The sequence below is a fragment of the Hylobates moloch genome, unplaced genomic scaffold (assembly GCF_009828535.3).
Source record: "Hylobates moloch isolate HMO894 unplaced genomic scaffold, HMol_V3 SCAFFOLD_8, whole genome shotgun sequence".
Classification (NCBI taxonomy): domain Eukaryota; kingdom Metazoa; phylum Chordata; class Mammalia; order Primates; family Hylobatidae; genus Hylobates; species Hylobates moloch.
In genome coordinates this window covers 110,747,065-110,774,491 of record NW_026652283.1, presented here as the reverse complement: position 1 = coordinate 110,774,491, position 27,427 = coordinate 110,747,065, and the positions used below count along the sequence as shown (strand labels likewise).

The 27,427-nt window shown below is 39.5% G+C and overlaps 1 protein-coding gene across 14 annotated transcripts in view; it reads right to left on the bottom strand.

Annotated features, from left to right (window-relative positions):
* The window catches only part of PSD3 (pleckstrin and Sec7 domain containing 3), a 575,483-nt gene that overhangs the window by 272,400 nt on the left and 275,656 nt on the right, over positions 1 to 27,427 (bottom strand). For 12 of the 14 annotated variants that reach the window (XM_058443514.1, XM_058443503.1, XM_058443504.1 and 9 more), the window contains 4 exons: positions 5,975 to 6,169; positions 5,793 to 5,873; positions 2,485 to 2,597; positions 519 to 577 (listed from right to left, as the gene is read on the bottom strand). In XM_058443514.1, coding sequence (XP_058299497.1) covers positions 519 to 577; positions 2,485 to 2,597; positions 5,793 to 5,873; positions 5,975 to 6,169 — 448 coding nt within the window. Of the gene's footprint in view, positions 1 to 518; positions 578 to 2,484; positions 2,598 to 5,792; positions 5,874 to 5,974; positions 6,170 to 10,046; positions 10,184 to 27,427 lie in introns of those variants that run through there. The other 2 variants (XM_032162346.2, XM_058443513.1) reach the window with 1 other exon arrangement.

The window sequence follows — 27,427 nt, the reverse complement described above, 5'->3', positions numbered from 1 at the left end:
TAATTATACATTTTAACACTTTATTTTCTATCTTAAGTAGATGATGAGACAGTAATTAGGTTATTTTACTATTTCAAGTAGTAAAATACTAGGTAAGCTGAGGAGCATAAGAAAGGCTGAGTTATTCGACTCACTATGGTATGTAGTGAAAACACAATTCGCATTTTCAGATCTAATTTATGTTCCCTCCATCATTATCTATCAACTGTAATTCTCAACCAAAAAACAAAAACAAGTAAAAGCTCTGTCTGCCATCTACTGGACAAAGAAGATACAGAACACACACAATACTGCTAAAACAACTCCAGACACCAAGACGATGCATTTAAAATCATACTCTATGCTAGCATGTGAAATAAAAAAATTATTTCTTTTTGCAAAGATTTCTTTTTATTCACCTGCCACGGGAACCATGTAGAGAATGAGAAACAGGGAGGCAGAAAATAAACGTGTATGAACACAAAAGCAGAGATAAGCCCGACATGTTTTGGATCTAAGTTTCACAAATCCACACTTACATGGCCATGTAGATCGGTATTAAGAAGCATTATTGCACAGGTAAGGCAATGGACTCCATCTAAAGAAAGACACAAGAAAAAAAAGCATGAATTCGCTTTTCACTGTTGGACTCCACCTTATTATCACTAATAGGATACATTCAGAATCTACGAAAACAGTACTGTGCTAGGTACAATTAGTCCTGTTTTAAGAAACAAAAAACGGATAAGAATAATTTACAGAAAGAACCTCAATGCACAGAACTGGACTCCACTGTTGATAAGTTGTTCTTACCTCTCTGGAGGACAGTTTGGTAGTAGATATGTAAAGCCTTGAAACAATGTCTTTTGATACAACGAATCAGCTTCTAGGGCTTTGCACTTCAGCAATAATTAGGGATCTATACATAGTACAAGGATATCCAGACAAGCATTGCTTACAATGGGAGACGAGTAAATATGAGCCTCCAAAGACACATTTCTGTTAGGTTAAAGTCATATAAAAATGTTCTCCAAGTAGAGTTAAGATTCTCATTTCCATATATTAGAATTAGTTGTTCTCATTACTCTCACTCTGCTAATTCTCTATACAAGTAGAGTAGACAATAGCAGTTTCAGATGCAGTAAAAATCTTATCAATTTATGCTACATTAGAAGGTCTAATTATTGCACTCATAAATTAAAGCCAGGGTATTTTTAAAAGTAAGTTCTTTAGTATAGCAGGTGATTTCTGTTATCAGTGTCTCTAAATAGATGCTACCAAATGGCTGAAAGTATACTTATTCTAGTACCATTTTATTATCACAAGTTCTACATATATTTAAAACAAATTCTTGAAAGTATTTTAAGAACTCAGCAGCCAACTCTCAAATATCTTTATCAACAGCCAATTAAGTACACGAATCTGTATTTCTTATTTTATCCGAGAATGTAAACATCTTAGATTTGAAGAAGGTTCTAATAAAAACGGCCCACTTTTATCTCCTTCATTCTCTTGTCAGGGCTAATAGTGACAGAGATAGTGAATAACTGGTCTGAATAGCATCAGTTTACCAACAGGAATGTCACCTTAATCAAGTGATAAATTAACTGTGACTGCAGCCTTGGAGATGGAGGGAAGGTTGAGGAAAGCACCTTGGCCAATACCAAGTACATTATCCAGGTTAATCGGCAATACTGAAGCTAAGAGGTAATTACTATTTCTTGTGAATCTAGTCTCAGTGATTTACTCCATAATCTGTAAGATTATGAAACATTTTCCAGTCACAAGTCAAAGTGCTTGACTTCAAACACTAAAAAGTGTACTTTATTGCAGGAATTGAAACGGAGGAAAGATCTCTCTTCGCAAGGTAGGTCCACAAATAAACAGTTTACAATTAAGTCATTTACTTTGTAAAAATAGTGTAATAACCATAAACTCATAGTTTATTAAAATGCAACAAAAGTTTGTGGTCGGTATCGTTACAATTAATACCAAACAAAAGCACCAGAGACACAGCACAACCACCAGTGAGATTTGTTAATGTTTCCAAAACTAACCCCAAAACTCAGGATACATGAGCTTTCATCAAGAAACGTAGAGACCAAATGTATAAGAAATAAGAAAACTGAAATTTCATTTATTACATAAAATCCCAGACAAACCATGAACAATGTAAAGAAAGTATGCTGTCACACTAGAGAAGTGGAAACCAAAACAATTTAAATAAGAGTGGGATATCGCGCTGTCCTTAAATATTATGCTTTTAAAGAATATTTGACGACATGAGAAAATGCTCACAATGAAATAAAAAGGCAGCTAAAAACAAAACTCTAATTCCAATTTGACATTAAATATTAAATAGACTAGAATGAAGTAAACAGAAGTGTTAATAGTTATCACTAGGTAATTGAAGATACACAATTTCTCACAATAAAATTTAACTTTCATAATAAGGAAAATAACCATTGATATAAAAAAGAAATTCAAGGATTTGTATCAGATTACCTTGAGAAGCAATGGTATCCGGGTTACAATAAAAATATCTATTGGAGAAGTGTATTAAAACTCTCTCTCGTTCTTGAGTTTCTCCCACAAGAGAAAATGCTTTAAAGAAATACCTACAAGTGAATGAAAAATTTAAACAGTGAAATTTTAGAAAATGCTATCACACTCTTTCATAGTTAAAAGTCAATTTATATAAACCTAAGATATTAATTATACAAAGTAAGATATTATAAAGTTATTTCCCCCCCAAAAAATCATTTACTAGATAGCCGTTCAATATAAATTTTTATTAGTATTTAAATTCTGTAAAAAGCACTTTGGGAGGCCAAGGCAGGTGTTCATTTGAGGTCGGGGTTCAAAACCAGCCTGGCCAACATGGCGAAACCCCATCTCTACTAAAAATACAAAAATTAGCCAGGCGTGGTGGTGGGCGCCTGTAATCCCAGCTACTCAGGAAGCTGAGGCAGGAATCACTTGAACCCGGGAGGAGGAGGTTGCAGTGAGCCGAGATCGCCCCACTGCACTCCAGCCTAGGCGACAGAGCGAGACTCTGTTTCAAAAGAAAAAAAATGTCCACTTAAAAGATGACAGGGTGATAACAGAGTGGTCAGCACATCAAGAAAGCCTTGGGAAGGTAGGTAATTTCCTCATTATGACCAAGTGTCAAGTACCCAATTTTAAAAGGTCAGCTTAAAAAAAAAGACCACTTAAGACACAATATATCATCATAAAGCCTATGTTTTAAAACTCTATATGCATCAGGGTGCTTCTGTCATTTTGTTACATGACTGTCATCTCTGTTATAGCCACTATGAATTACATTGCTTTGTGCACAGGAGATTTCTGTTAATTTTGTCTATTATCACATTTTAATATTAATTTGTTATAGGAGGAGGAAATTGGGAGATATAATTTATTCCTTACATAATGGAATTAGTTTATGTATAAAAATATCTTTAAATTATAGGAAGTGTGTCAAAAACCACACACTAATCTACTCGGAGTCCCTAAGAGCACTGTTTATTTGAGATGAATCCAGATGACCCTCACTTGACAATGTAGATTCATTTTCCTAAACATGAGACAGGAAGGAAAAAAAAAATCATTCAAAATGTCTAAGAAATCTTACTATGGTAAGAAACATACCATAAACCTCATTTCTATGAAAATTTTGCCTTCTTATTATAGGCATAATTAAGGTTAACAAACTATATATTGACAAAACTTTAATTTTTCATAACTTTAATAAACTACATGAGAATGCAAGGGAAAAATATAGATCTTTCATCCACTGATTAACTGTTTTTGTTAGAAAACCTGAGTACCTTTGCTGCATGAAAAGAGCCCCACGTTAAATCACTGCAGTACTACACTCCAGTCCAAACATCCTCCCTTCACCTCCCAGGCCTCAGTTTCTTGATTTGTAAAATTAAAGGGTTATACTAGATGATCTCAGAATTCTTCCAGACACGGACATTTTATAAATAGTGTGTAAAATGAAATGCTGACTAGGTTTTACCTTCAGCTACTTAGAAACCTGTAATACAATATAATGTAAAACGTGAGAATCAGTGAGTTTTAGACACCTTCATTTGAAAAGGTCAGAAAAAGTGGATATTGTTGGAAACAATTCTACAGATACTTTCTACTGATTATGTTGACATTCATTTTTATTCCACTGGAGAGTTAATTCCAAAGCATCACCTTAAAAGGCTATTGGGGCTGGGCACGGTGGCTCATGCCTGTAATCCTAGCAGTTTGAGAGGCCAAGGCGGGTAGACTGCCTGCGGTCAGGAGTTCGTGACCAGCCTGGCCAATAAGACAAAACCTCATCTCTACTAAAAATACAAATAATTAGCCAGGTGTGGTGGTGCATACCTGTAGTCCCAGCTATTCAGGAGGCTGATTCAGGAGAACTGCTTGAACCTGGGAGGCGGAGGTTGCAGTGAGCCAACATGGCGCTACTGCACTCCAGCCTGGGTGACAGAGCAAGACTACTCTTCAAAGAAAAAAAAAAAAAAAGGCTATTGGGCTATAGTAAGCAAATGCTTAGGAAAAAAATCTAATTCTAATTCTACAATCTATAAACTGTGTGTGTGGGGGGTGGGGGGAGGCGGTGTTGAACTGATCATTCAAAAACCAAACTCCCTACTCAAAACAATTGAAAACAGGATCTTGAAGAAATATTTGTATGCTCATGTTCACAGTAGCATTACTCACAATAGCAAACTCCCTACTCAAAACAATTGAAAACAGGATCTTGAAGAAATATTTGTATGCTCATGTTCACAGTAGCATTACTCACAATAGCAAAAGCATGGAAGCAACCCAAGGGTGTGTTGAAGCTCATGGTGGTATATATAGTCCCCATAATGGGGTATTGCTCAGCCTCAGAACGCAAAGAAATTCCGATATATGCTACACGAATGAACCTTGAAGACATTACGCTAAGTTAAATGAGTCACAAAAAGGCAAATAATGTATATATCCATTTACATTAGAGTAGTCAAAATAATCGAGAAGAGAAGTAGAATAGTGTTTGCCAGGGGCTGGGGGAAAGGAGGGGAAGGAAAAAAAAAATCATTGTTTAACGAGTATGGAGCTTCAGTTTTACAAGAAGAGAATCATGGAGATGGATGGTGGTGATGGTTGGACAACATTATGAATGTTTTTAATGCCACTCACTGTATACCTAAAAATTGCTAAGATGATAGATTTTATGCTATCTGCATCCTACAACAATAAAAAAATGAAAAACAGAAAAACTCCTACAGATGGCATTTTTTTATCCAGATTTGCTTTGCTACCAATTGTTTACCATCTGAACTCAGGCTTACTATTAGGTGTAGAATATCAATTCATGTGTCATTTCGTTAAATGAACACATTTTTCTTACTCTTTGCTGTGTTTAATATCTATAATACAATTTGAGCTAAGTTCACAAAGTACAGGCTAAAACGTCCCAAACCCAAAAATAAGAAATCTAAAATGCTTCAAAATCAGAGATGCTCCAAAATCTACAACACTTTTCAGCGCTGAAATAAGGCTCAAAGGAAATACTCCCTGAAGCATGTCAGATTTTCAGATTTGGGATGTTCAGCTGGGTAAGTATAACACAAACATCCCTAAACATGACAAAATCCAAAATCCACAACACTTCTGGACCCAAACATTTTGGAGAAGGAATACTCCACCTATATCTGGAAGTTTTTTTAAAAAAATAAGATTCTAGCTAGAAGGCATTACTTTCTCCTCTAAGAACTAATCATTTGAAGGCAATGAAGAGCAGCAAGGAGGCTTAGTAATACCTGAGTGACTGATCCAGCGTCATTCCTGTAAAATCAAAAAACTTCAGATATTCTTCTGCAACTAGTTTGCTAAATTCATTGCTATAAGAAAACAGAATAGACTTGGTTATTGAAAGGTAAACTATTTAAAACACACACAAAACAGAAGAGAATTCAGACTCCAGCAATGGGTCAGAACGTACTTCTTGCCAAGGTGTTTCGCGACATCTGATCTTTTGAATCTGTCCAGCTGATAAAGGCGCTTGGCCAACCTTTTGGCTGCTTCCACATTGCTGCTGGTACCATTACTGAGATTTTCTGGGGTCTCCTTTTCCAAAATTTCCGTGCTCCCCATTTCGGAATGAGCTTCTAGCCGTGTTGTTTTCACCCCAGCATTGCTATGATAATTCATAAAGAGAGAAAACAATAGATTTTTCTTAAATGGCAAAAAGGAAAATAGCTGATGAAATACTAATAGTTTTCTTTCAGTTCAGCTACACTTAGATGAGATCATTCTATGTTTAAATAGTCATAAAAATAGTTTCAGTTACCATATTTTAAAGAACTAAAGAACAGATTGCCTAAATCTTAGGCAAGCAGTTCCCAAACTTTTTGGTCTCTAGACCTTTACATTCTTAGAAGGACTCCACTTCACTTATGTGGGTTACACCTACTGATATTTACCATAGTAGTAATGAAAATAGAAACATTTTAAATATTCACTCACTTAAAAATAAATCTATTTTGTATAACTAATACTATAAAGATACAACTATTGTTTTCCAGAAGAACTAAAATTTAATGAGACAAATCAGTGTTTCACTGTTTTTTTAAAACAAAAATTTCTTTAACAGCTGGCTTAGTACAAGACAGTTGGATTCTAAGAGCCATTTCTATATTCAACCAGTAACAATGTATCATTTTAGTTGAAGCGCATTAAGAAAATGTGCCCTCACTCATATTTCATTAGAAAAAGGAAATATTTTAATATCCTTTTCAGATAATTGTGGATATTCTTTTTTGATACAACACCAAAATGAGACAAGTGGTAGTTTCCTAAAGTATGTTCTTACTTGCAATATGGAATCAAAAATTGTGTCGATTAACTTTTTGTACTCTTACATTAAAATCTATCTTGTATTTTGAATGGATCTTTTCACCTATACATGATTTTGTAACATCACACATTGGTTATTTGCAAAATTTGTGTTGACACATTTCATTATAAAACCTTAAAAAAAACATATTCACTAACGTCACCATTAAAGTCCAAGTATTGGTAAGCTGCCAAACCTTTGCTGGCAGATATAAGTTTTCCAAAATCCTAACTTTTGTTCAAAAGCTCAAATGTAATCATTTGCTACAAACTACTATCAGCTGTTTTCCTTAAAGTACTAGGCTTACTCCATTTTCAAGAAAATGTTTGCCAATAACCATAGTTTGTCAGTCATTCTCTCAAGGAAAAATGACATTAAATTAAAAAAGTGACCAGTTTTAACCCCAACTTAAATGACAGATGAATGTTTTTCCTGGAGACTATCAGGAACAGAAGTGCTTTATTCCCATTTTATCACACACAAAATTAAAAAGACATGATCTCAAGCGTTGAAATGAAATAAACTGTACTGGTTTCATCAAGGATTTTTTTTAAAGGTGAAACTGGCCTTTATTTTCATTTTGAGGGCATGACAGTGGAGAATACAATGACTAGAAGAGTTTGGTGCCACTGCCTGAAGTTCTACTAAGACCTCCACTATTGTTTTTCACCATACGATATCAACGCAGTGAAAAAGAAAAATAGTGTTATAATAATTAGTGTAAAACAATTCTGATCTCACAAACCTAACTGAAGGAAGAAAGCTCCGCAGGCAACACGTTGAGAACTCCGCCCTAGAAAGGGCTTAAAGACTACAGCCTGCGGTCAGGTACAGAGGGGTCTCTTGTATTTGTAACACTGAAACTAATGAGGATACATTAATTTCCAAACCTTTATCTTAACTTGGAAGTAAGACGTGCTCATGATAAAATGTGCTTAAACGGCCTTTGAACACACTTAGCACAGATGCTAAACCAAGGGCGGTCAGAGTTTTTCCATAATGGACCAAATCATAAATATCGTAGGCGTGCAGGCCACATACGGCCCCTGTCACACATGCTGCTTTGTTGCTGTTGCTTTGTTACAACCTTAAAAAACCTAAGAGCCATTCCAGGCTGGGCTGAATTGGGCCCATAGATGGGAGTTTGTCTGCCCTTGCTCTATCCCATAGTTCTTTAACTTGGCTTGCATTAAGCACAATAACCATTTACTGTCTAAACCAGGACACTCTAAAGGGGAAACAGAGATAATAAATCCTTAAATATTCTATTATAATCATTACGAAATAAGAAAGCATTATCAATAAAAAGTAGTACTGCTAATGGGCATTGTTTATTTTGGGGTGATGAAAGCATCCTTAAGACAGTGGTAACGACTAAACAACTCTGAATATGCCCAGACCACCGGATTTTATACTTTAATAAAGCAAGTGATATAGTATTTCAATGATCTCAAAGGTGTTTGTCATGTTTTTAAAAATCTGAACCTAAAAATAAGTTGTAAATTTACATCGCGAAATGACAAAAACCACTGTAGCAAAAATAAATGCATTTCTAAGCAGAACTGCTCCATCTTGTCACTTATTCTACCTCATTTACAAGCTCCCTTTTCCCACTGCTCTACCAAGGAAGCACTGGCCTTGTGTTTCAAGGTCACTGAAAAGGCAGCCAGGGCTCCCGGACAACCAGCTGGTATAACAAGTAGCTGCAGAGTCTCATACTCCCCTCAACCACCACAGGATTAAAAGGAGTTAACTGTCCCTAGCAACTCTTCTCGAAGCACACTTTATCAGCAAGCACCTGACATCCCGCCCTTGAAATGAAGCTCTAAGAATAGGGAAAAGAGAGAGAGTCTTTTAGAGTCAACTGTGTAAAAATGTCAACTCACACATTCCCAGATGATACCATGAGAGAAGCTGGGAATACAAAGTTACGTCTACCAAACCCATGCTGGCTTATTTTACCATAGCTATTAATAGTAATAGCTCACTTATTAAAACTCTAAGTCAAATACCAAACCACAGTCAGTATCAATGGCAGAACAGCAGGCATTAACTGCAACTGACCCAGGCAAACTAAGATGTATGGTAACCCTCAACACCCTGAACAGTTTCCCAATACACATGACTACCAGTTAAAATAAATTGCTTCATTATGATAAAAATCTCCATGAAAATACATTTTTAAATGCATGATTTTTTTCATCCTACATCTTCCTTTATAGACTTAACATTACATGGCTGGGTGTGGTGGCTCAAACCTGTAATCCCTGCACATTGGGAAGCCAAGGCAGGGGGACTGCTTTAGCCCAGGTGTTTGAGACCAGCCTGGACATCACAGAGAGACCCCCCCCTCTCTATGATGTAAACATTTTTTTAAAAAGAGACTTAACACTAGCATTCAGTTTTGTGAAATCTATCCCATCAGGAAATTGAATAATCATTATCGACAGTATAACCCATAATAAGAAAACTCATAGTAGAAATTTCTTTTAGGCAATTCATGGTTATTTTGTGTTTTCTCATACAAGTGACAGAAATGTAAAATACTTATTCCAAGAACTATGTTAATTACAATCAAGTACTTTTTATAATTACACACAAAACACAAAACAAAGCCCTTGGAGTTGTGTTTCCATGTGTGCTTTTCCTATCATGTAGTAAAAAGAAACGTCAAAGAAAGGATTTTCTTCTTAATTAAATCACTACTTACTGCTCACTTCCCAGGGAAAATTCATGGCATTTATTTAATCATTCTGTGCAAACAATGTAATTATACCACATATACAATACTGGCCCAATTTTGTTCAAATACAAGAGGCTTATTCTAATGAGAACACATTTTAAAAATTTATTACCCAAAATCATTCCATTCCTCATGTTACTCATTCTCCATATTTGCCCTGTTTCTACTATGCTGCCCGGTCCAGGTGATTTCACCTAATTTTCCTCACATTCACCAAAACCATATAATTGCAAAATCTGTGTGTGTCAGACTTTCTGGATCTTCTTCAAAAAGGCTTCAGTAAAAGGAGAAAATAAAGAACAAAGGATAAATATCCCTGTCCCTAGATGGCTTCATTCTATTCATTTCACAACTTAAGAGATTATTTGAACAAGAACCGAAATTGCTCCTTTTAAATCAGAAAGCTTGACAATAATGATGGCAATACAAACTTACCAGCAACCATAAAGACAACAAGAAGAGCCCATCGCAACCCCTGGGGGGCGCGTGGACCATCCTTCCTCTCCGAAGCCCTGTCCAGTATTCTTCAGCTCCCAAGTTCAGTGTCTGCTGAGCCTCACAGCCTTCCAAGAACCTGGCTCCCTGTGAGGTCACACTACTATGACCTCACATTCTCAGCCGAGTGTTCATTGTTGGGGTTTTTGTAATGTTTCTGCAGTTCTAATGAAAACAGGAGCAAGAACACAAGCGCCACTGTCTATCAAGAGCGTAAGAAACAGCGAGCCCAGCCTTGTTCACACTTGATAAAGCCGACTCAGTGATCCCTCTCAGAGGGAATAACACCCCATTTTGTTTTCTTGAATACACAGGACACTGCAGCTCTAGTCTGCTGAGCATTGCATGCTTTCTGTAGTTTGGATTTTCTGTTTTCTGTAGTTGTTTTCCCTATTTTTCTTGATCAAATCACTTTACACCCTAGCAAGGTTGTAAATAAATAAATCCCTACCAGTCACTAAAACGTATAACAGACTTCCCAAAAGGTTCTCCCTGTGTTCTAGAAAATGCTTCCCGGCCGGTCATGGTGGCTCACGCTTGTAATCCCAGCACTTTGGGAGGCCGAGGCGGGCGGATCACGAGGTCAGGAGATCGAGACCACGGTGAAACCCCGTCTCTACTAAAAATACAAAAAAATTAGCCGGGCGTGGTGGCGGGCGCCTGTAGTCCCAGCTACTCGGAGAGGCTGAGGCAGGAGAATGGCGCGATCTCGGCTCACTGCAAGCTCCGCCTCCCGGGTTCACGCCATTCAAAAAAAAAAAAAAAAAAAAAAAAAAAGAAAAGAAAAAAAAAGAAAATGCTTCCCTGGGGCCTTTACTTCTTTCTGACCTCCAAGTAAACATGGTAATATTCTCTCATCAAAACACTCCATCATCAAATGAAGGACCAGATCATTGACTCTGATCACCAGGCCTTCTCACAACCTTTTGAATCATACTAAGATTGGCAGATTTTCCAAATAAAAATAGGTTACCCAATTAAATTTGAATTTCACATCAAAAAACAGTATATAGTATAAGTATGTCCCAAATACTGCACAGGACATACTTATACTAAAATGTTATTCATCATTTTTCTGAAATTCAAGTTTAACTAGGCATCTTATATTTTTTCTGGCAAAACCTCCTGAAATGTTTTTTTCTAAACTTTATTTAAAGCATTCCAATAATGGTGTTCCATGATTGCCAACTGGTAGCTTATTTACAATTAGAATCCTTCTGGATTTTTTCACTTGTTTCTGTGATTTTTATTCCTGCTGTTTTTCTACAGTTTTATCAAGACTTTGTTGCCTATAATCTACTGATTCTTCTCTAATGTCCTCTATATACCAAAAAAAAAACAAAAAACACAAAAACCCTCTTCTGTTTTCATCCTTCTCTCTTGACCTGCATGCTACTACCACAAATGTGATAATGTAGCCACTTTACACAAATCCTACACAAGATCCATATTCTGTAGCATGTCCTAAGGCCCTTTCCAAGCTGACCCCAATTTCTTTTTTCAACCTGTCCTCTACCATTTCCCTCCTGCTTGAACCACACAGATACAAGCTGTGCTCCCATGCCTTTTATGTATGTTGTTCCCTTTGCCACTCTCATCACCCCCAGACCCACCATGCCAAATTCTGTAAACTCTTAGCGCTACCTTTTAAAATCTCATCACTTTCCCCTACCAGTGTCTTGAATTCCAGTTTGAATCCTCAACACAAGGGGCGGCTGAAGGTACTCAACAGCCATCTGCTAAGAGAATGCAAGAACATAGCCATCTGCCATGTCTACTTCCTCCATTGTCTTCCACACTATGCTATCAATAATGGTATGTGGCACTAACTTTCCAATTCACTCTAGCTAATCCTGCAAAGGTCTGGAAAAAAACTGAGATCAGTAGTATACTATAGCCTGTATAAAACAATATACTCAACAGTATACTGTTTTACCGTCAATTTTTCCCAGAACTTTAATAAATAGTATACTTTGAATTTAAATTTAAAATTTCTTTAAATGTTTATGTAATTGTTGTAATAAAACTAGGACCAAAAAGAAGTTAGGTTAAGGTGTCAAAGCTCCCTGTATCACCCTGTATTTATAAAGTGTACCGCAAGGGTTGTACATAGAAAATAATAACAGCCACCTAGTCGAGTTGAATTTTATACATAACTTGGGCAAAGGCAAATTAGAAGAATCTCAAGGAGTGAGAAGAAATGACTTCAGTTGCAAGTGGAATAAAAGGACCAGTGGGAACAACATGACCTCTTTGCCATTCTTCAGGCTGATGACATGGAAACACAGAAAACTGGAACCAACAGACAAGAGGGCCAGTACAAATGCACAACTTTCAGGGCTGAAATAAAAGTCAAAAGTAAGTACACCATCTGAAAAAAGTAAGTAAAACCCTAAATCATAAATTGCCTCTGAAAAGGGAAAGGAAAATCATTTCGTCCATCATTATCTATGGCATTTACTTCCTAGGCATTGTAGAGAGAGTACATGTTCTAATTCTCAAAGAAACGTAAATGAGAAGTCATTCAGAACAGCCACAGCACTCGCCATGGTACCGTAAACCTAATAGGTTAACAATGGTTAGGCATTTACTATGTGCCAGCCTCTGGGCTACTTCCTAGGGATCGAACTGTCAGTCTTATGAAACAGGCAATAGTATAACCCATTTTACAGATGGGAAAACTGAGGCAAGGAGCTGGACATGGCCAGTGAGACTCCAATGCTTTACTACTATCCATTTTGCTCCTGCCAGTCATCTTCTGGTATGTCTGTCTTCAATGATTCAATGAATACGTATTTAATTCCCTATAATGTGCCAGATATTATAGGTGCTTGGTAGACTACAGTAAGCAAAACAGAATTAAAAACTTCTACCCTGGGTGGGGAGGGGAGCTAAAAATAAAGAATTATAATAAATAAGTAAATTCTACATATTAGAAGGTGACGTTTGCTCTGGAAAAAATAGAGCAAAGAGAGAAGAGGAACCCTAATTTGGGGATGAGGGTGGAAACATTCTTCTACAAAGTGGTCATGGGAGGCCTCATGGAGAAGGAAACATTTGAAGAAAGCATAAAGGAGATTAGCCTTGCAAATATGATAAAATAACAGCATTCCAGGCCCAGAGAAGGCCCAGGGGCTGGAGCATGTTAGATGTGTGAGAGCAAGCAAGAAAGCCAGCGTGGCTGGGGCAGAGGCAGTGAACGGAGAATACCCAGAGAGCAAACGGGCTTGTGGGGCAGAGGTTCCCACATTTTCTTGATTCAGAGTCTTTAATGTTTAAGTTTTTTATGACACTCCAAGGCCAAAGGAAATATATTCCATTTAGTAACAGAATAATAGTGTATAAATACTTATTAAGTTTGGACCCAACAATTTACAGTCATTTGAAGAAACAATACAGACAAATTGAAAGAAAAATCATTTTTATTATTAAATAACGATTGCTTACTAATGGATGTGTGTGCCTCTGGGCCATATGACTTCCTAAATCTCGTATCAGACTTAACACTGCCACTCATTCGTTTTCTCATAGCACTTAATTTTTATCACAACAAGTGGTGAAAATCCAGCTCAAAGCTATGACGTCAAAAGGAATATAGCACAATCTGATGTTGACGCTGAACTAGCCGTTCAGTGTTTGACAGATGATGAAAAGAGCTGTGTTTCCCTTGACAATTTAGATAGCCTAAGAAACACCTGTGAGCTCACTGCACTGCCCCAGGACACCTCTGCAGAGTTGGGGAATGACTTTCTGGTTCAAAGGCCTTGTGGGCCACTATGGAGACTGGCTTTTACACCGAGTGAAATGGTTAACATTGAAGGGTTCTGAGTGAAGATCTAAGATTAATTTATATTTTTAAAGGGTCACTCTAAGTACTGCTTCGAAAATAGACTGGAGGAGCGCAAGCAGGGTGATCAGTCACGGGGTACCGCATGTGCCAGGGAGGAGCTGGCTTGGGTGGGAGCAGGGGCTGTAGGTCCCGGAGGACCAGCTGACTGGTCCTTTGGGAGGGCTGAGATAATAGTAGTTAAGTTTTAGGCCTGAGCAACTTCAAGGGTAGGGTTGCCATCAACCAAGACACGAAAAACCAAAGTTAGCACAGGTTGTAAGAAAAAGAAGTTCCATTTTTGATGGTTCACCTTGAGATGTCCATTAGCTATCCAAGTAGGATGTGAGGACACGTGCAGATTTCAGGAAAGACATGTGCCAGGGCGCAATGCAGGGAATTCTCAGTCGCTGGCCTGTGGTGGGCCCTGGCATTCTTCTGTTTAAGGACCAAGATGATCTTGATGCACTGTCAGAGCTTAGAGTTACCCCTCTAACACATGGGAGGTCACTATAGGTCTAAAGAGGGGAGTAACAATGAGACTTGGGTTTTGGTAAGATCAGTTTTGCTTGTAGTGTGGAGGGAAAACTGGAGAGAGACAAAATTGAAGACAGAAAAGCCAGCTACAAAAGGCATCAGAATAGTACCGTCAAGAGATGAGAAACTAAATTGCGAGTCTGTGTGAATATGAAGGAAAAGCCTGCTCTGAAAGCTACTTAGAAAGTAAAATGGAAGAACGGGATGAGTAGCTTGAGATGTGCATGGAGCTATGTTCAGAGAGTGGGTACAAGGCTAACCCTGATGTAAAAGCTGGTGGAAGGTGATGCCACCAAACAAGACAACGAACACAAGAGGAAGAAGAGGGAATGGGTAACAGTGTGCGCACACGGAAAGAAGCAAGCACTCGTGGAAGACCAGGAGTTCGGTTCAAAGAAACGATAGGTACCAGGTACCCACAGGTTAACCAGGCAGAGCTCTCTGGTAGCAATGACAACCGTCCCTTATCTGCAAGAATTCAGTAGAGGTGAATTAGTCACCCTTATGTTGGTGGAGGGAATCAGCTAGGAGAGGCTAGAACGCTCAATATGACCAAAGAACAAGAAAGTGTGCCAAAGAAATATGCCTAGCAGCAGTGTATTCATTTGAATTCTATTACAGGAGAAGAATTCTGGGGTCTCCCTTCATTTGTTAAGGAAATTCTACCTGTGAGTGTTCAGTTTGCCAGCAAGTAATGATTATTAATTTAGAAGATGCCAAAAGCAATTCTTGCTGGAGAACTCCAGTTAGACCACCCAAGTTTAAACAGTGGCTCTAGTGTTCACCAGTTCTGGGACCTTAGGTAGGTAAGGTCATCATTGTCTGTAAGCCTTCAAGTTTTTAGCTATAAAACAGATAATAGTATCATATTAACAAGCTGTTGTGAAGATCAGATGAGAAGATCCATGTATGATGCTTGGCATGTAGCATGTCTGGCATACGGTAAACAAAAAGCATCTGTTCCTATCACCAGATCCACCTTCGTCACCACCACCACCAGCATCATTAAGGTTATGATGACATGAGATAATACACGACAGCACTTTATTAAATATAAATCTCCACACAAATATTAGCGCTCAGTAGGAATAATTCAGGACAAATGCCTCAAATGAACCTGTTTTCAACACTTACATAGAATACATTCCCTGGAAGGAACAGCCTCTTATGATTTAAGACTCTTTCTAAAGGAAACACACAAAACCTAATTAGTAAAATTTCTAACAGCTATTTCTCTGTTCAGCACAGAAGACAAAATTCAGTCTTCACCAATAAAAAATTTTAGTAAGCATCACATACAGATTCTGCCCCCAGCCCCACCCGCCGCATACCTTCCAAGTCTCACTCCTTTTTCTCAGTCTTGCCTTCAGTATTCCAGAAGAGGGCACCCACGTGCAAGGCAGTGCCATGGAAACTGACCCAAACTCACTGTATGAGTCTGGGAGTCTGCATTTGCTCCTGAGGCACTGGCTTCCAACATAACTGTACTTTTCACCCATGTAGGGGTTCAAACGTTTCTACAGGCATGATGCAGGTTTTCACTTTTTGTTGTTTTAGTTGTTTTATTTATCTATTTTTTCCTATACTAAGTTGCTGCTCTTGTGGGATAGCTCTCACAGGAGAATGTAATATGTGCAATATTATCAAGTCAACGTTAACCCACACTATAATCATTTCAAACGAATCATTTGCAAATAAACTCTTACTGGATATCCAGCTTTAGAAACAGAAATACATTTAGATGCAAACAAATGTATATGCTCATTGTTTGCATAGAAGCTTCTTTAGGCAAAGTAGGATCAGTGAGCCTCAATTCCGGTGGACAAGACAGGAAGAGTGACTCACTTACAGTCTGACCAACTCATTTTTCTGGAGTCTTCTTAAGATGCCATTGGACATTCTCTTCTGTCTACATTTCTGTCAGGTTGAATTAGTATCAGTGTATATGCACTGGACATCAGAAGCTGGTTAGAAAAAGGTGGCACGAAGCAGCTGGCAGAAGGTGGTCCGGGACTGGCCAGAGAAGGAATGCAGGACCTCTGACTAACTTAACTGGCAATAGATCCAAAGTATGCATTCCTTATGTGGATAAGAACTACAATTTTCATATCTTAAACAGTTTGTTTAGTGTTTATGTTAAAGAGTTGAGTACCCACACCACTACCAGTCCTTAGAATACTCACTTCCTGTCTAGCGCACAGGTAAAATATACTTGTAAATATGAATTTAGTTTGATCAAATACTCTCCTTTCTTGATTAGGTAATAAATGCTACAATCTAGCCAGGGAATATTAGAAAAGTTCTGGCCTCCCATTGCTCCCACTCCCTTTTCTCTTCAAACTCTTCCATCTTCTGGGATACTACAGGCTGAACAAATATTTTCCATGGTTATATAATGTCCAAATTTTACCATCTCTACTGGTATATTCTGCCCTTTCTTCAAATTCTTTTTTTTGGTGGGTGGAGGGGTGGGGGATACAGTCTCGTTCTGTTGCCTAGGCTGGAGTGCAGTGGCGTGATCTCAGCTCACTGCGATCTCCACCTCCAGGGTTCAAGCTATCCTCCTGCCTCAGACTCCCGAGCAGCTGGGATTACAGGCATGCGCCACTACACCTGGCTAATTTTTGTGTTTTTAGTAGGGACAGCGGGTTTCACCATGTTGGCCAGGCTGGTCTCGAACTCCTGGCCTTAAGTGATCCATCCACCTCGGCCTCCCAAAGTGCTGGGATTACAAGAGTGAGCCACTGTGCCCAGCCCCTTTCTTCAAATTCTTAGGACACCTTTTCCGCTGTCCAATAGCACAGGCGCTACTGTTTCTCTTTGACATGTTTGGAACTGCATATCTGTTCTGCAGTGTCCCTCTCCTGCTGACACACCCACTGATGACATGGCCATACAGTCGCACCTTGCACATAACTTCTGCTTTCTTTTCATGCACACTACAGGCAGTTTCTACAACAGCAGCCTGACAACACATCCTCTCTACACTGAGTTTCCCCTAAGTGCTACCTGCTACAACTACACTGAAAGCTGCTCTATGTGATATAGGGAAGGTTCCTTGGATTCACTTAATTTTGTGTGCAATTTTAAAAAACAGAAAAGAATTAGCACCCTGGCAAGAATAGAAGCAGTAAGACCCTCCCCTTAGGAAATAAAATCCTATCTCTGTCACTTCCTGCTTTCATCTCTTTAAAATATTCCAGCTCCTCTGGAGACAGATCCAAAGGGTCATCTTCATCTGGGCTACGGGATTAACAGGGGACTCTTCCACTCTTTAGTACCCAATATGAATGAATTAGTAATAATATCAATAAATATTTTGTCTTAACATTTTTTTATGAAGAATTCCAGAATGTTTACTCTGTTTCATACACTATTTTAAGCACTTTATATTAACTCACTTAATGCCCTTGACCCTATGATAGGTACTTCCATCATTCCCGCTTTACAAAAAAGGAAACTGAGGTATGGTGCACTTAAATAACTTTGCCATGACCATTCTGCCAGTAGGAGGTAAAGCTGGGATCGGGGCTCAGCACAGGCGGTTGCAGTTGTGCGTTCAGCCTCTTAACTAATATGCTATGTGGCTTTCTATGCTCTATTACTACAGGTTATACTGCACGCATAACTTTGGTGTATATAGGAACAAACACTTCTACTTTTTAAAGGACATCTGTATATGTGTTTACTATGGTTGCATAATCAAGTATACACAACCAAACCTGCACAAATTTTCTCTCCAATTATTTATTAAAACACTGACTATGTGCCAGCACATTTCTAAGTGCTAGGGGTGCAGCCTTGCCCTTGTGGACTTTTACCTTCTAGTAAGAGACAGTAACAATAAAATACATGAAGAGTTTTCCTCTGTTCCTACCTTTCACCCTCCCACAAATATCTGAATGTTACGACTCACACACTGTTCCAGGTAAATATCAGGTGTAATAAAGCATCAGCAGACGAAAGTCCTCGCTTTCAAGGAGTTTACATTCAGACAGTGACATTCATAAGTGCCTTGCAGATAAATATAGCCAGGTATGCAAGAGGGGAAGGAGGGCTTGCTATTTTATTCACAGCACTCAGCAAGTCCCATGTGAGTAGAAAATAGAAGGAAGTGAGGATGTGGCTTTGCAAGGTATCTTCAGATCATTTCAAACAAATGCAGGCCTGGGCAAGATGGCGTTTGTTAAGTTTAAGAGACGGCCCAGAGGAGCCTCCATGGCTGGAGAGGAGTGAGCAAGGGGAAGAGGAGTTAAAGAGGTCCCAAGGAAGGCCTGAATTCACTTCCAATTTCAAAGCAGTCAATCACTTGGAAGCTTCAAAATTAACTGCCAATTCTCCCACATCCACAATCGGAGAAGGCACAACAATTTACAAAAGGTTGTTAGCATCATATGTATACTTTAGACACATGTTAGCTTCCAAAGTTCGTGGGCTGTTTCTCAGTTCCCCCTCTAATTCTGCAGTACCTCTCCATGACCATCACATCATCTAAGGGTCCAGACTCTATCAATCGCCTAATTCATCCTGTAGGTCATGGATTCAGAGCATACTCTCCCCAGCACTGTGCCCCAAGGGCTAGTCTGTGATTTTTCTAAGGCTCAATCCTTATCTTAATGAAATTTCTATCACAGCGCCTTGGATAATGGCTGAGATTTAACATACGCTCAGTACAACAGTCCTAAATCAAATTGCAAGAAGCTTAAAGGAAAAGTCAAACAACTGTGTACTCATCTCAATGCAGCTATCAACTTGAGTGGAAGATGCCCAAAAGCAGTAATTCAAAGGTTTTCTTTCATGAATCTGTATACAAAGCTGAAAGTTTGAGCTTTACTGTAAGCAATTTCCTTATTACGGAATCTAGAGACTCTGACCAGTGGAAATCATCTGCCAATGCGCTCTCCCTAGGTTGCAGATCTTTTAATGCTTATCCCTTATTGTTGCCAAATGGGGAACAACGCGAAAAAGTGGCAAAAGCAAAGTGGACAAAATGCAGTGGTGAAGAGGGGAAGGTCTTCAGCTCTTAATATCTAACGTAAGAAAACTAAAATCATGATAACTAAATAGATTATATGCATTAGGTTTTTTGTTTTTCGTTTTGGTTTTTTAGAGACCGAGTCGCACTCTGTCGCCCAGGCTGGAGTGCAGTGCCACGATCTCGGCTCACTGCAACCTCCGCCTGCCGGGTTCAAGTGATTCTCCTGCCTTAGCCTCCCGAGTAGCTGGGACTACAGGCACAGGCCACCACACTTGGCTAATTTATTTTATTTTTAGTACAGAAGGGGTTTTGCCATTTTGGCCAGGCTGGTCTCCAACTCCTAACTTCCGGTGATCCACCTGCCTCAGCCTCCCAAAGTGCTGGGATTACAGACATGAGCCACCACCGCTCATGTCCAGCCTACGTTAGCTTTTTGAAAGACAAGTATCGTTGTCAGTTTCTGAGCTTTGCATGTGCCTAGGTATTACTAGTTTTTCCTTCTCTTATTATAAAGTAGGGAGCTACTATTTTTTTTTTAGGGAGCTATCCCTGATCTTACTTTGCCCTTTGATTTCACACTAGCGCCTCCTAAAACCAAACTACCTGTAAGGTGTGGAGGGTGAGCACTGTGTTCTTTAATGTGAATTAGATGTTATCTGCTATCTAACTCGATCTCAAAGTGTTTCGTATTTTAAGTCTGAAATCATGGCATTTTGAAGTAAAAAGAGTTTAGTGACATAAGCTGGCACAGATTCAGTTATTGGGCACAAGACAGGACAATCTGCTCTGCAAATAAGCTGAGAATTAAAGAGACCCAGTAGACAACAAATTTAGTGAACAATGTCCTCTCCCTTCCCCTGCCCACCACCCCCCAAAAACAGAAAGAAAGAATGAATAGCCTTTAAAATCAGATGGGAAGAAAACATTGCATTTTCTGGCTTTCTAAAATGTGACAAGGCCTTTACATTTATAATCTTATATTAGTGACAGTCAGAACCTCCTAGCAGATTGTTAGAATAAATTTAAAAAGGAATCCCCCTGGACAGATAAATGTGGGCAGGGGGGTTGGGGGGAAAAGGCATCCCTGCCAGGGCTCACAGGAAAACAAGCAGAATTCAGGGCATGTCTGCCTGTTACATCAGAGACCCTTGAAGTGGTCCAGAGGAATACTGGAGTAAGCTGGACAAGCATCTACCTCTAGGCCACAAGGACTTAAGAAAGCAAGCTGCAGTAAGCTGAGATCACGCCACTGCACTCCAGCCTGGGAAACAGACTCTGTCTCAAAAAAAAGAAAGAAAGAAACCGAGCTGCAGAACTTCCCAGTAATAGACCACCTAACGACTGTTCACATGAAAACAACTGGTGCCCAGAGACAGAACTCCTGACTCCAAATCCAACACTTTTTGTCTACTGCACTATTGTCTAGAGTAGAGATGACAAGGTAAACAGCTGTTGACAAAGCTGGGCCTTCCAGAGGGTAGGTTTGGTCAACAAATACTTTGACAAGTATTTTTCAAGCAAACTAAAAAAGACAGAGTCTAAAGGAGAGGATGAAATGAGAGGCAGCAGAAACCAGCTTGAATCACCAAAAAGAATCCTTCAGAACCAGATCATGAGCCTTCCTATGAAGGGAGGGGATGAGGCCAGTAGGAGCCAGTTTTGTTTCAATAGAAACAAAAATGTCCTCCCCAAACTCTTCCCCTGAACCTATCAAGAGGGATAAGGCAAAAGTGCTGTTTTTGGCAAAACTATGTAAATACAAATTCATACCATATTTCATTAGTTCCTAGACACATTTTTAAAAATATTTCAAAGTCTTTAAAATTGGAATTTTTTTTTTTTTTTTTTTTTTTTTTTTGTGATGGCGTCTCACTCTGCCGCCCAGGCTGGAGTGCAGTAGCGCAATCTTGGCTCATTGCAACCTCCACCTCCATGGTTCAGGTGATTCTCCTGCCTCAGCCTCCTGAGTAGCTAGGCCTACAGGCACCCACCACCAAGCCCAGCTAATTTTTGTCTTTTTAGTAGAGATGGGGTTTCACCATGTTGGCCAGGATGGTCTCCATCTCCTGACCTCATGATCCGCCAGCCCCAGCATCCCAAAGTGCTGGGATTACAGGGATAAGCCACCACGCCCGGCCAAAATGGTTTTCTTATGCATCAACCAGTGTGAACCCTGGCAGCCAGGTGGCTGTCAGATGGTTATTACCTGTGCACAATGCAAAATTATACTGTTGGTTTAATCTTGATTTAATTGATGTTCACAGTGTCTTCAAAAGGATTCTATAAAAGGTACTGAGACAAAAGTATTATTTACGCAGACAAGCATTAAGAATACGGCAAAGTCATTTTTATGTAAAAATCTGTAAGTTTAAGAATTATTAGAAACTCCAAGGGAAAGCATTGTGCCATAGTTAATTGCTGGCATTTTTTTCCCTTTTTTTTTTTTTTTTGGTTTTGTATTTAACACCTTTATTTTCTCCAAGTGAAATGGCTTATTCTTTTCTGGCAGTAGCAGAAAATATATGAAAATATACTTTTAAATATGTAAAATATAAAATATAATACATTAAGATACTAACTTATCTCCCAATCAATAGTATCTTAGATTCAAAAAATTCTATGCTGTTTGTTTTCACTAGTACTGTCATCCTTTGGTATCTGTGGGGTACTGGTTCTAGGACATTCCCCTACAAAATACGAAAATCCATGGATGTTCAAGTCCCTGATATAAACTGGCACTTAGTATTTAAATATAACCTATATACACTCTCCTGTATACCTTAAGTCATCTCTAGGCTACTTTTAATACCTAGACAATGTAAATGCTATATTGATAGTTGTTATACTTTATTGTTTGGGGAATAATAACAAGAAAAAAATATGTACATACTCAGTCTAGATGCAACCATTTCTTTTAAAAAAACGATTTTCCATCTCCAGTTGGTGGAGCTCGCCAATGTGGAACCCACACATACAACGGTCTGGCTGTATACAGTTGCCTTAAAATTCAGTAACATTTAATTTTGGTTTTCTTTTCTCTTTTGAGACAGCATCTTGCTCTGTCACCCACGCTGGAGTGCAGTGGTGGAACTGCAGCCTCAGCCTCCTGGGCACAGGCAGTCCTCCCTCTTCAGCCTCCTAACTGGGACCACAGGTGTGAGTCACAATGCCCAGCTAATTTTTAAAATGTTTCTAGAGACGGGGGCTCATGATGTTGCCTAAGCTAGTCTCGAACTCCTGGACTTAAGTAATTCTCCCACCCCGGCCTCTCCAAATGCTGAGATTACAGGCATGAAGCCACTGCACCCAGCCTAACGTTTAATGTTTGAAAACAAGATTTTATTCTGTTTCTTTTCATTTATAGGTCATGACATTCAAACAATGATGGCATAAAAATTCCTTCTGTTTTGTTTGTTTCCTTCTGTTTCAAAACAAGGTATTTTGAAATTTTTTTTTGACATTTAATTCTAAAGGTTTATGGCCAACTCCTCAAACAAGACTATTCAAAAAGTTACAGAAATTCTCTCTTCAATGCCTTTTAAAATGCTATTTTTCAGTGTAGCTAAATGAGAATGGTATTTTGTAAGCACTGCTATTATTAGTGCACTAAGAATACAGTTGAGATTATTATTAGAATTTTATTTCTCCATTTCCCAAAAAAACCTAATACCAAGTTCCACAAAGCTGCACCCTGAGATTATAGGTAACTATTCCTCATGAAAAACAATTACGGGGTGGAGCCAAGATGGCCGAATAGGAACAGCTCCGGTCTCCAGCTCCCAGCCCCAGCGACACAGAAGATGGATGATTTCTGCATTTCTGCTTGAGGTACCGGTTTCATCTCACTAGGGAGTGCCTAACAGTGGGTGCAGGACAGTCGGTGAAGCACACTGTGCGCGAGCCGAAGCAGGGCGAGACATTGCCTCACTCGGGAAGTGCAAGGGGTCAGGGAGTTCCCTTTCCTAGTCAAAGAAAGGGGAAACAGACGGCACCTGGAATATCGGGTCAGTCCCGCCCCAATACTGTGCTTTTCCAACGGGCCTGGAAAACGGCACACTAGGAGATTGTGTCCCGCACCTGGCTCGGAGGGTCCTGTGCCCACGGAGTCTCGCTGATTGCTAGCACAGCAGTCTGAGATCAAGCTGCAAGGCGGCAGCGAGGCTGGGGGAGCGGCGCCCGCCATTGCCCAGGCTTGCTTAGGTAAACAAAGCAGCCAGGAAGCTCGAACTGGGTGGAGCCCACCACAGCTCAAGGAGGCCTGCCTGCCTCTGTAGGCTCCACCTCTGGGGGCAGGGCACAGACAAACAAAAACTCAGCAAGAACCTCCACAGACTTAAAGGTCCCTGTCTGACTGACAGCTTTGAAGAGAGTAGTGGTTCTCCCAGCACGCAGCTGGAGATCTGAGAACGGACAGACTGCCTCCTAAAGTGGGTCCCTCACCCCTGAGCAGCCTAACTGGGAGGCACCCCCACAGTAGGGACAGACTGACACCTCATTCAACCGGGTACTCCTCTGAGACAAAACTTTCAGACGAACTATCAGACAGCTGAATTTGTGGTCTCACGAAAATCCGCTGTTCTGCAGCCACCGCTGCTGACACCCAGCCAAACAGGGTCTGGAGTGCACCTCTAGTAAACTCCAACAGACCTGCAGCTGAGGGTCCTGTCTGGTAGAAGGAAAACTAACAAACAGAAAGGACATCCACACCAAAAACCCATCTGTACATCACCATCATCAAAGACAAAAAGTAGATAAAACCACAAAGATGGGGAAAAAACAGAGCAGAAAAACTGGAAACCCTAAAAAACAGAGCACCTCTCCTCCTCCAAAGGAACGCAGTTCCTCACCAGCAACGGAACAAAGCTGGATGGAGGATGACTTTGACGAGTTGAGAGAAGAAGGCTTCAGACGATCAAACTACTCTGAGCTACGAGAGGAAATTCAAAACAATAGCAAAGAAGTTAAAAACTTTGAAAAAATATTAGAAGAATGGATAACTAGAATAACCAATGGAGAGAAGGGCTTAAAGGAGCTGATGGAGCTGAAAGCCAAGTTTGGAGAACTACGCGAAGATTGCAGAAGCCTCAGTAGCAGATGCGATCAACTGGAAGAAAGGGTATCACTGATGGAAGATGAAATGAATGAAATGAAGAGAGATGGGAAGTTTAGAGAAAAAAGAATAAAAAGAAATGAACAAAGCCTCCAAGAAATTTGGGACTATGTGAAAAGACCAAACCTACGTCTGATTGGTGTACCTGAAAATGATGGGGAGAATGGAACCAAGTTGGAAAACACTCTGCAAGATATTATCCAGGAGAACTTCCCCAATCTAGCAAGGCAGGCCAGCATTCAGATTCAGGAAATACAGAGAACGCCACAAAGATACTCCTCGAGAAGGGCAACTCCAAGACACATAATTGTCAGATTCACCAAAGTTGAAATGAAGGAAAAAATGTTAAGGGCAGCCAGAGAGAAAGGTCGGGTTACCCACAAAGGGAAGCCCATCAGACTAACAGCTGATCTCTCAGCAGAAACTCTACAAGCCAGAAGAGAGTGGGGGCCGATATTCAACATTCTTAAAGAAAAGAATTTTCAACCCAGAATTTGCTATCCCGCCAAACTAAGCTTCATAAGTGAAGGAGAAATAAAATACTTTACAGACAAGCAAACGCTGAGTGATTTTGCCACCACCAGGCCTGCCCTAAAAGAGCTCCTGAAGGAAGCACTAAACATGGAAAGGAACAACCGGTACCAGCCACTGCAAAAACATGCCAAATTGTAAAGACCATCGAGGCTAGGAAGAAACAATAGCAACTAACGAGCAAAATAAACAACTAACATCATAATGACAGGATCAGATTCACACATAACAATATTAACGTTAAATGTAAATGGGCTAAATGCTCCAATCAAAAGACACAGACTGGCAAACTGGATAAGGAGTCAGGACCCATCAGTGTGCTGTATTCAGGAAACCCATCTCACGTGCAGAGACACACATAGACTCAAAATAAAGGGATGGAGGAAGATCTATCAAGCAACTGGAAAACAAAAAAAGGCAGGGGTTGCAATCCTAGTCTCTGATAAAATAGACTTTAAACCAACAAAGATCAAAAGAGACAAAGAAGGCCATTACATAATGGTAAAGGGATCAATTCAACAAGAAGAGCTAACTATCCTAAATATATATGCACCCACCACAGGAGCACCCAGATTCATAAAGCAAGTCCTCAGTGACCTACAAAGGGACTTAAACTCCCACACAATAATAATGGGAGATTTTAACACCCCACTGTCAGCATTAGACAGATCAACGAGACAGAAAGTTAACAAGGATATCCAGGAATTGAACTCAGCTCTACATAAAGTGGACCTAATAGACATCTACAGAACTCTCCACCCCAAGTCAACAGAATATACATTTTTTTCCAGCACCACACCAGACCTATTCCAAAATTGACCACATAGTTGGAAGTAAAGCTCTCCTCAGCAAATGTAAAAGAACAGAAATTATAACAAACTGTCTCTCAGACCACAGTGCAATCAAACTAGAACTCAGGATTAAGAAACTCACTCAAAACCGCTCAACTACATGGAAACTGAACAACCTGCTCCTGAATGACTATTGGGTACATAATGAAATGAAGGCAGAAATAAAGATGTTCTTTGAAACCAATGAGAACAAAGACACAACATACCAGAATCTCTGGGACACATTCAAAGCAGTGTATAGAGGGAAATTTATAGCACTAAATGCCCACAAGAGAAAGCAGGAAAGATCCAAAATTGACACCCTAACATCACAATTAAAAGAACTAGAAAAGCAAGAGCAAACACATTCAAAAGCTAGCAGAAGGCTAGAGATAACTAAAATCAGAGCAGAACTGAAGGAAATAGAGACACAAAAAACCCTTCAAAAAATTAATGAATCCAGGAGCTGGTTTTTTGAAAAGATCAACAAAATTGATGGACCGCTAGCAAGACTAATAAAGAAGAAAAGAGAGAAGAATCAAATAGATGCAATAAAAAATGAAAAAGGGGATATCACCACCGATCCCGCAGAAATACAATCTACCATCAGAGAATACTACAAACACCTCTATGCAAATAAACTAGAAAATCTAGAAGAAATGGATAAATTCCTCGACAAATACACCCTCCCAAGACTAAACCAGGAAGAAGTTGAATCTCTGAATAGACCAATAACAGGTTCTGAAATTGTGGCAATAATCAATAGCTTACCAACCAAAAAGAGTCCAGGACCTGACGGATTCACAGCTGAATTCTACCAGAGGTACAAGGAGGAACTGGTACCATTCCTTCTGAAACTATTCCAATCGATAGAAAAAGAGGGAATCCTCCCTAACACATTTTATGAAGCCAGCATCGTCCTGATACCAAAACCTGGCAGAGACATAACCAAAAAAGAGAATTTCAGACCAATATCCTTGATGAACATTGATGCAAAAATCCTCAATAAAATACTGGCAAACCGAATCCAGCAGCACATCAAAAAGCTTATCCACCATGATCAAGTGGGCTTCATCCCTGGTATGCAAGGCTGGTTCAACATACGCAAATCAATAAATGTAATCCAGCATATAAACAAAACCAAAGACAAAAACCACATGATTATCTCAATAGATGCAGAAAAGGCCTTTGACAAAATTCAACAACCCTTCATGCTAAAAACTCTCAATAAATTAGGTATTGATGGGACGTATCTCAAGATAATAAGAGCTATCTATGACAAACCCACAGCCAATATCATACTGAATGGGCAAAAACTGGAAGCATTCCCTCTGAAAACTGGCACAAGACAGGGATGCCCTCTCTCACCGCTCCTTTTCAACATAGTGCTGGAAGTTCTGGCCAGAGCAATCAGGCAGGAGAAGGAAATAAAGGGTATTCAACTAGGAAAAGAGGAAGTCAAATTGTCCCTGTTTGCAGATGACATGATTGTATATCTAGAAAACCCCA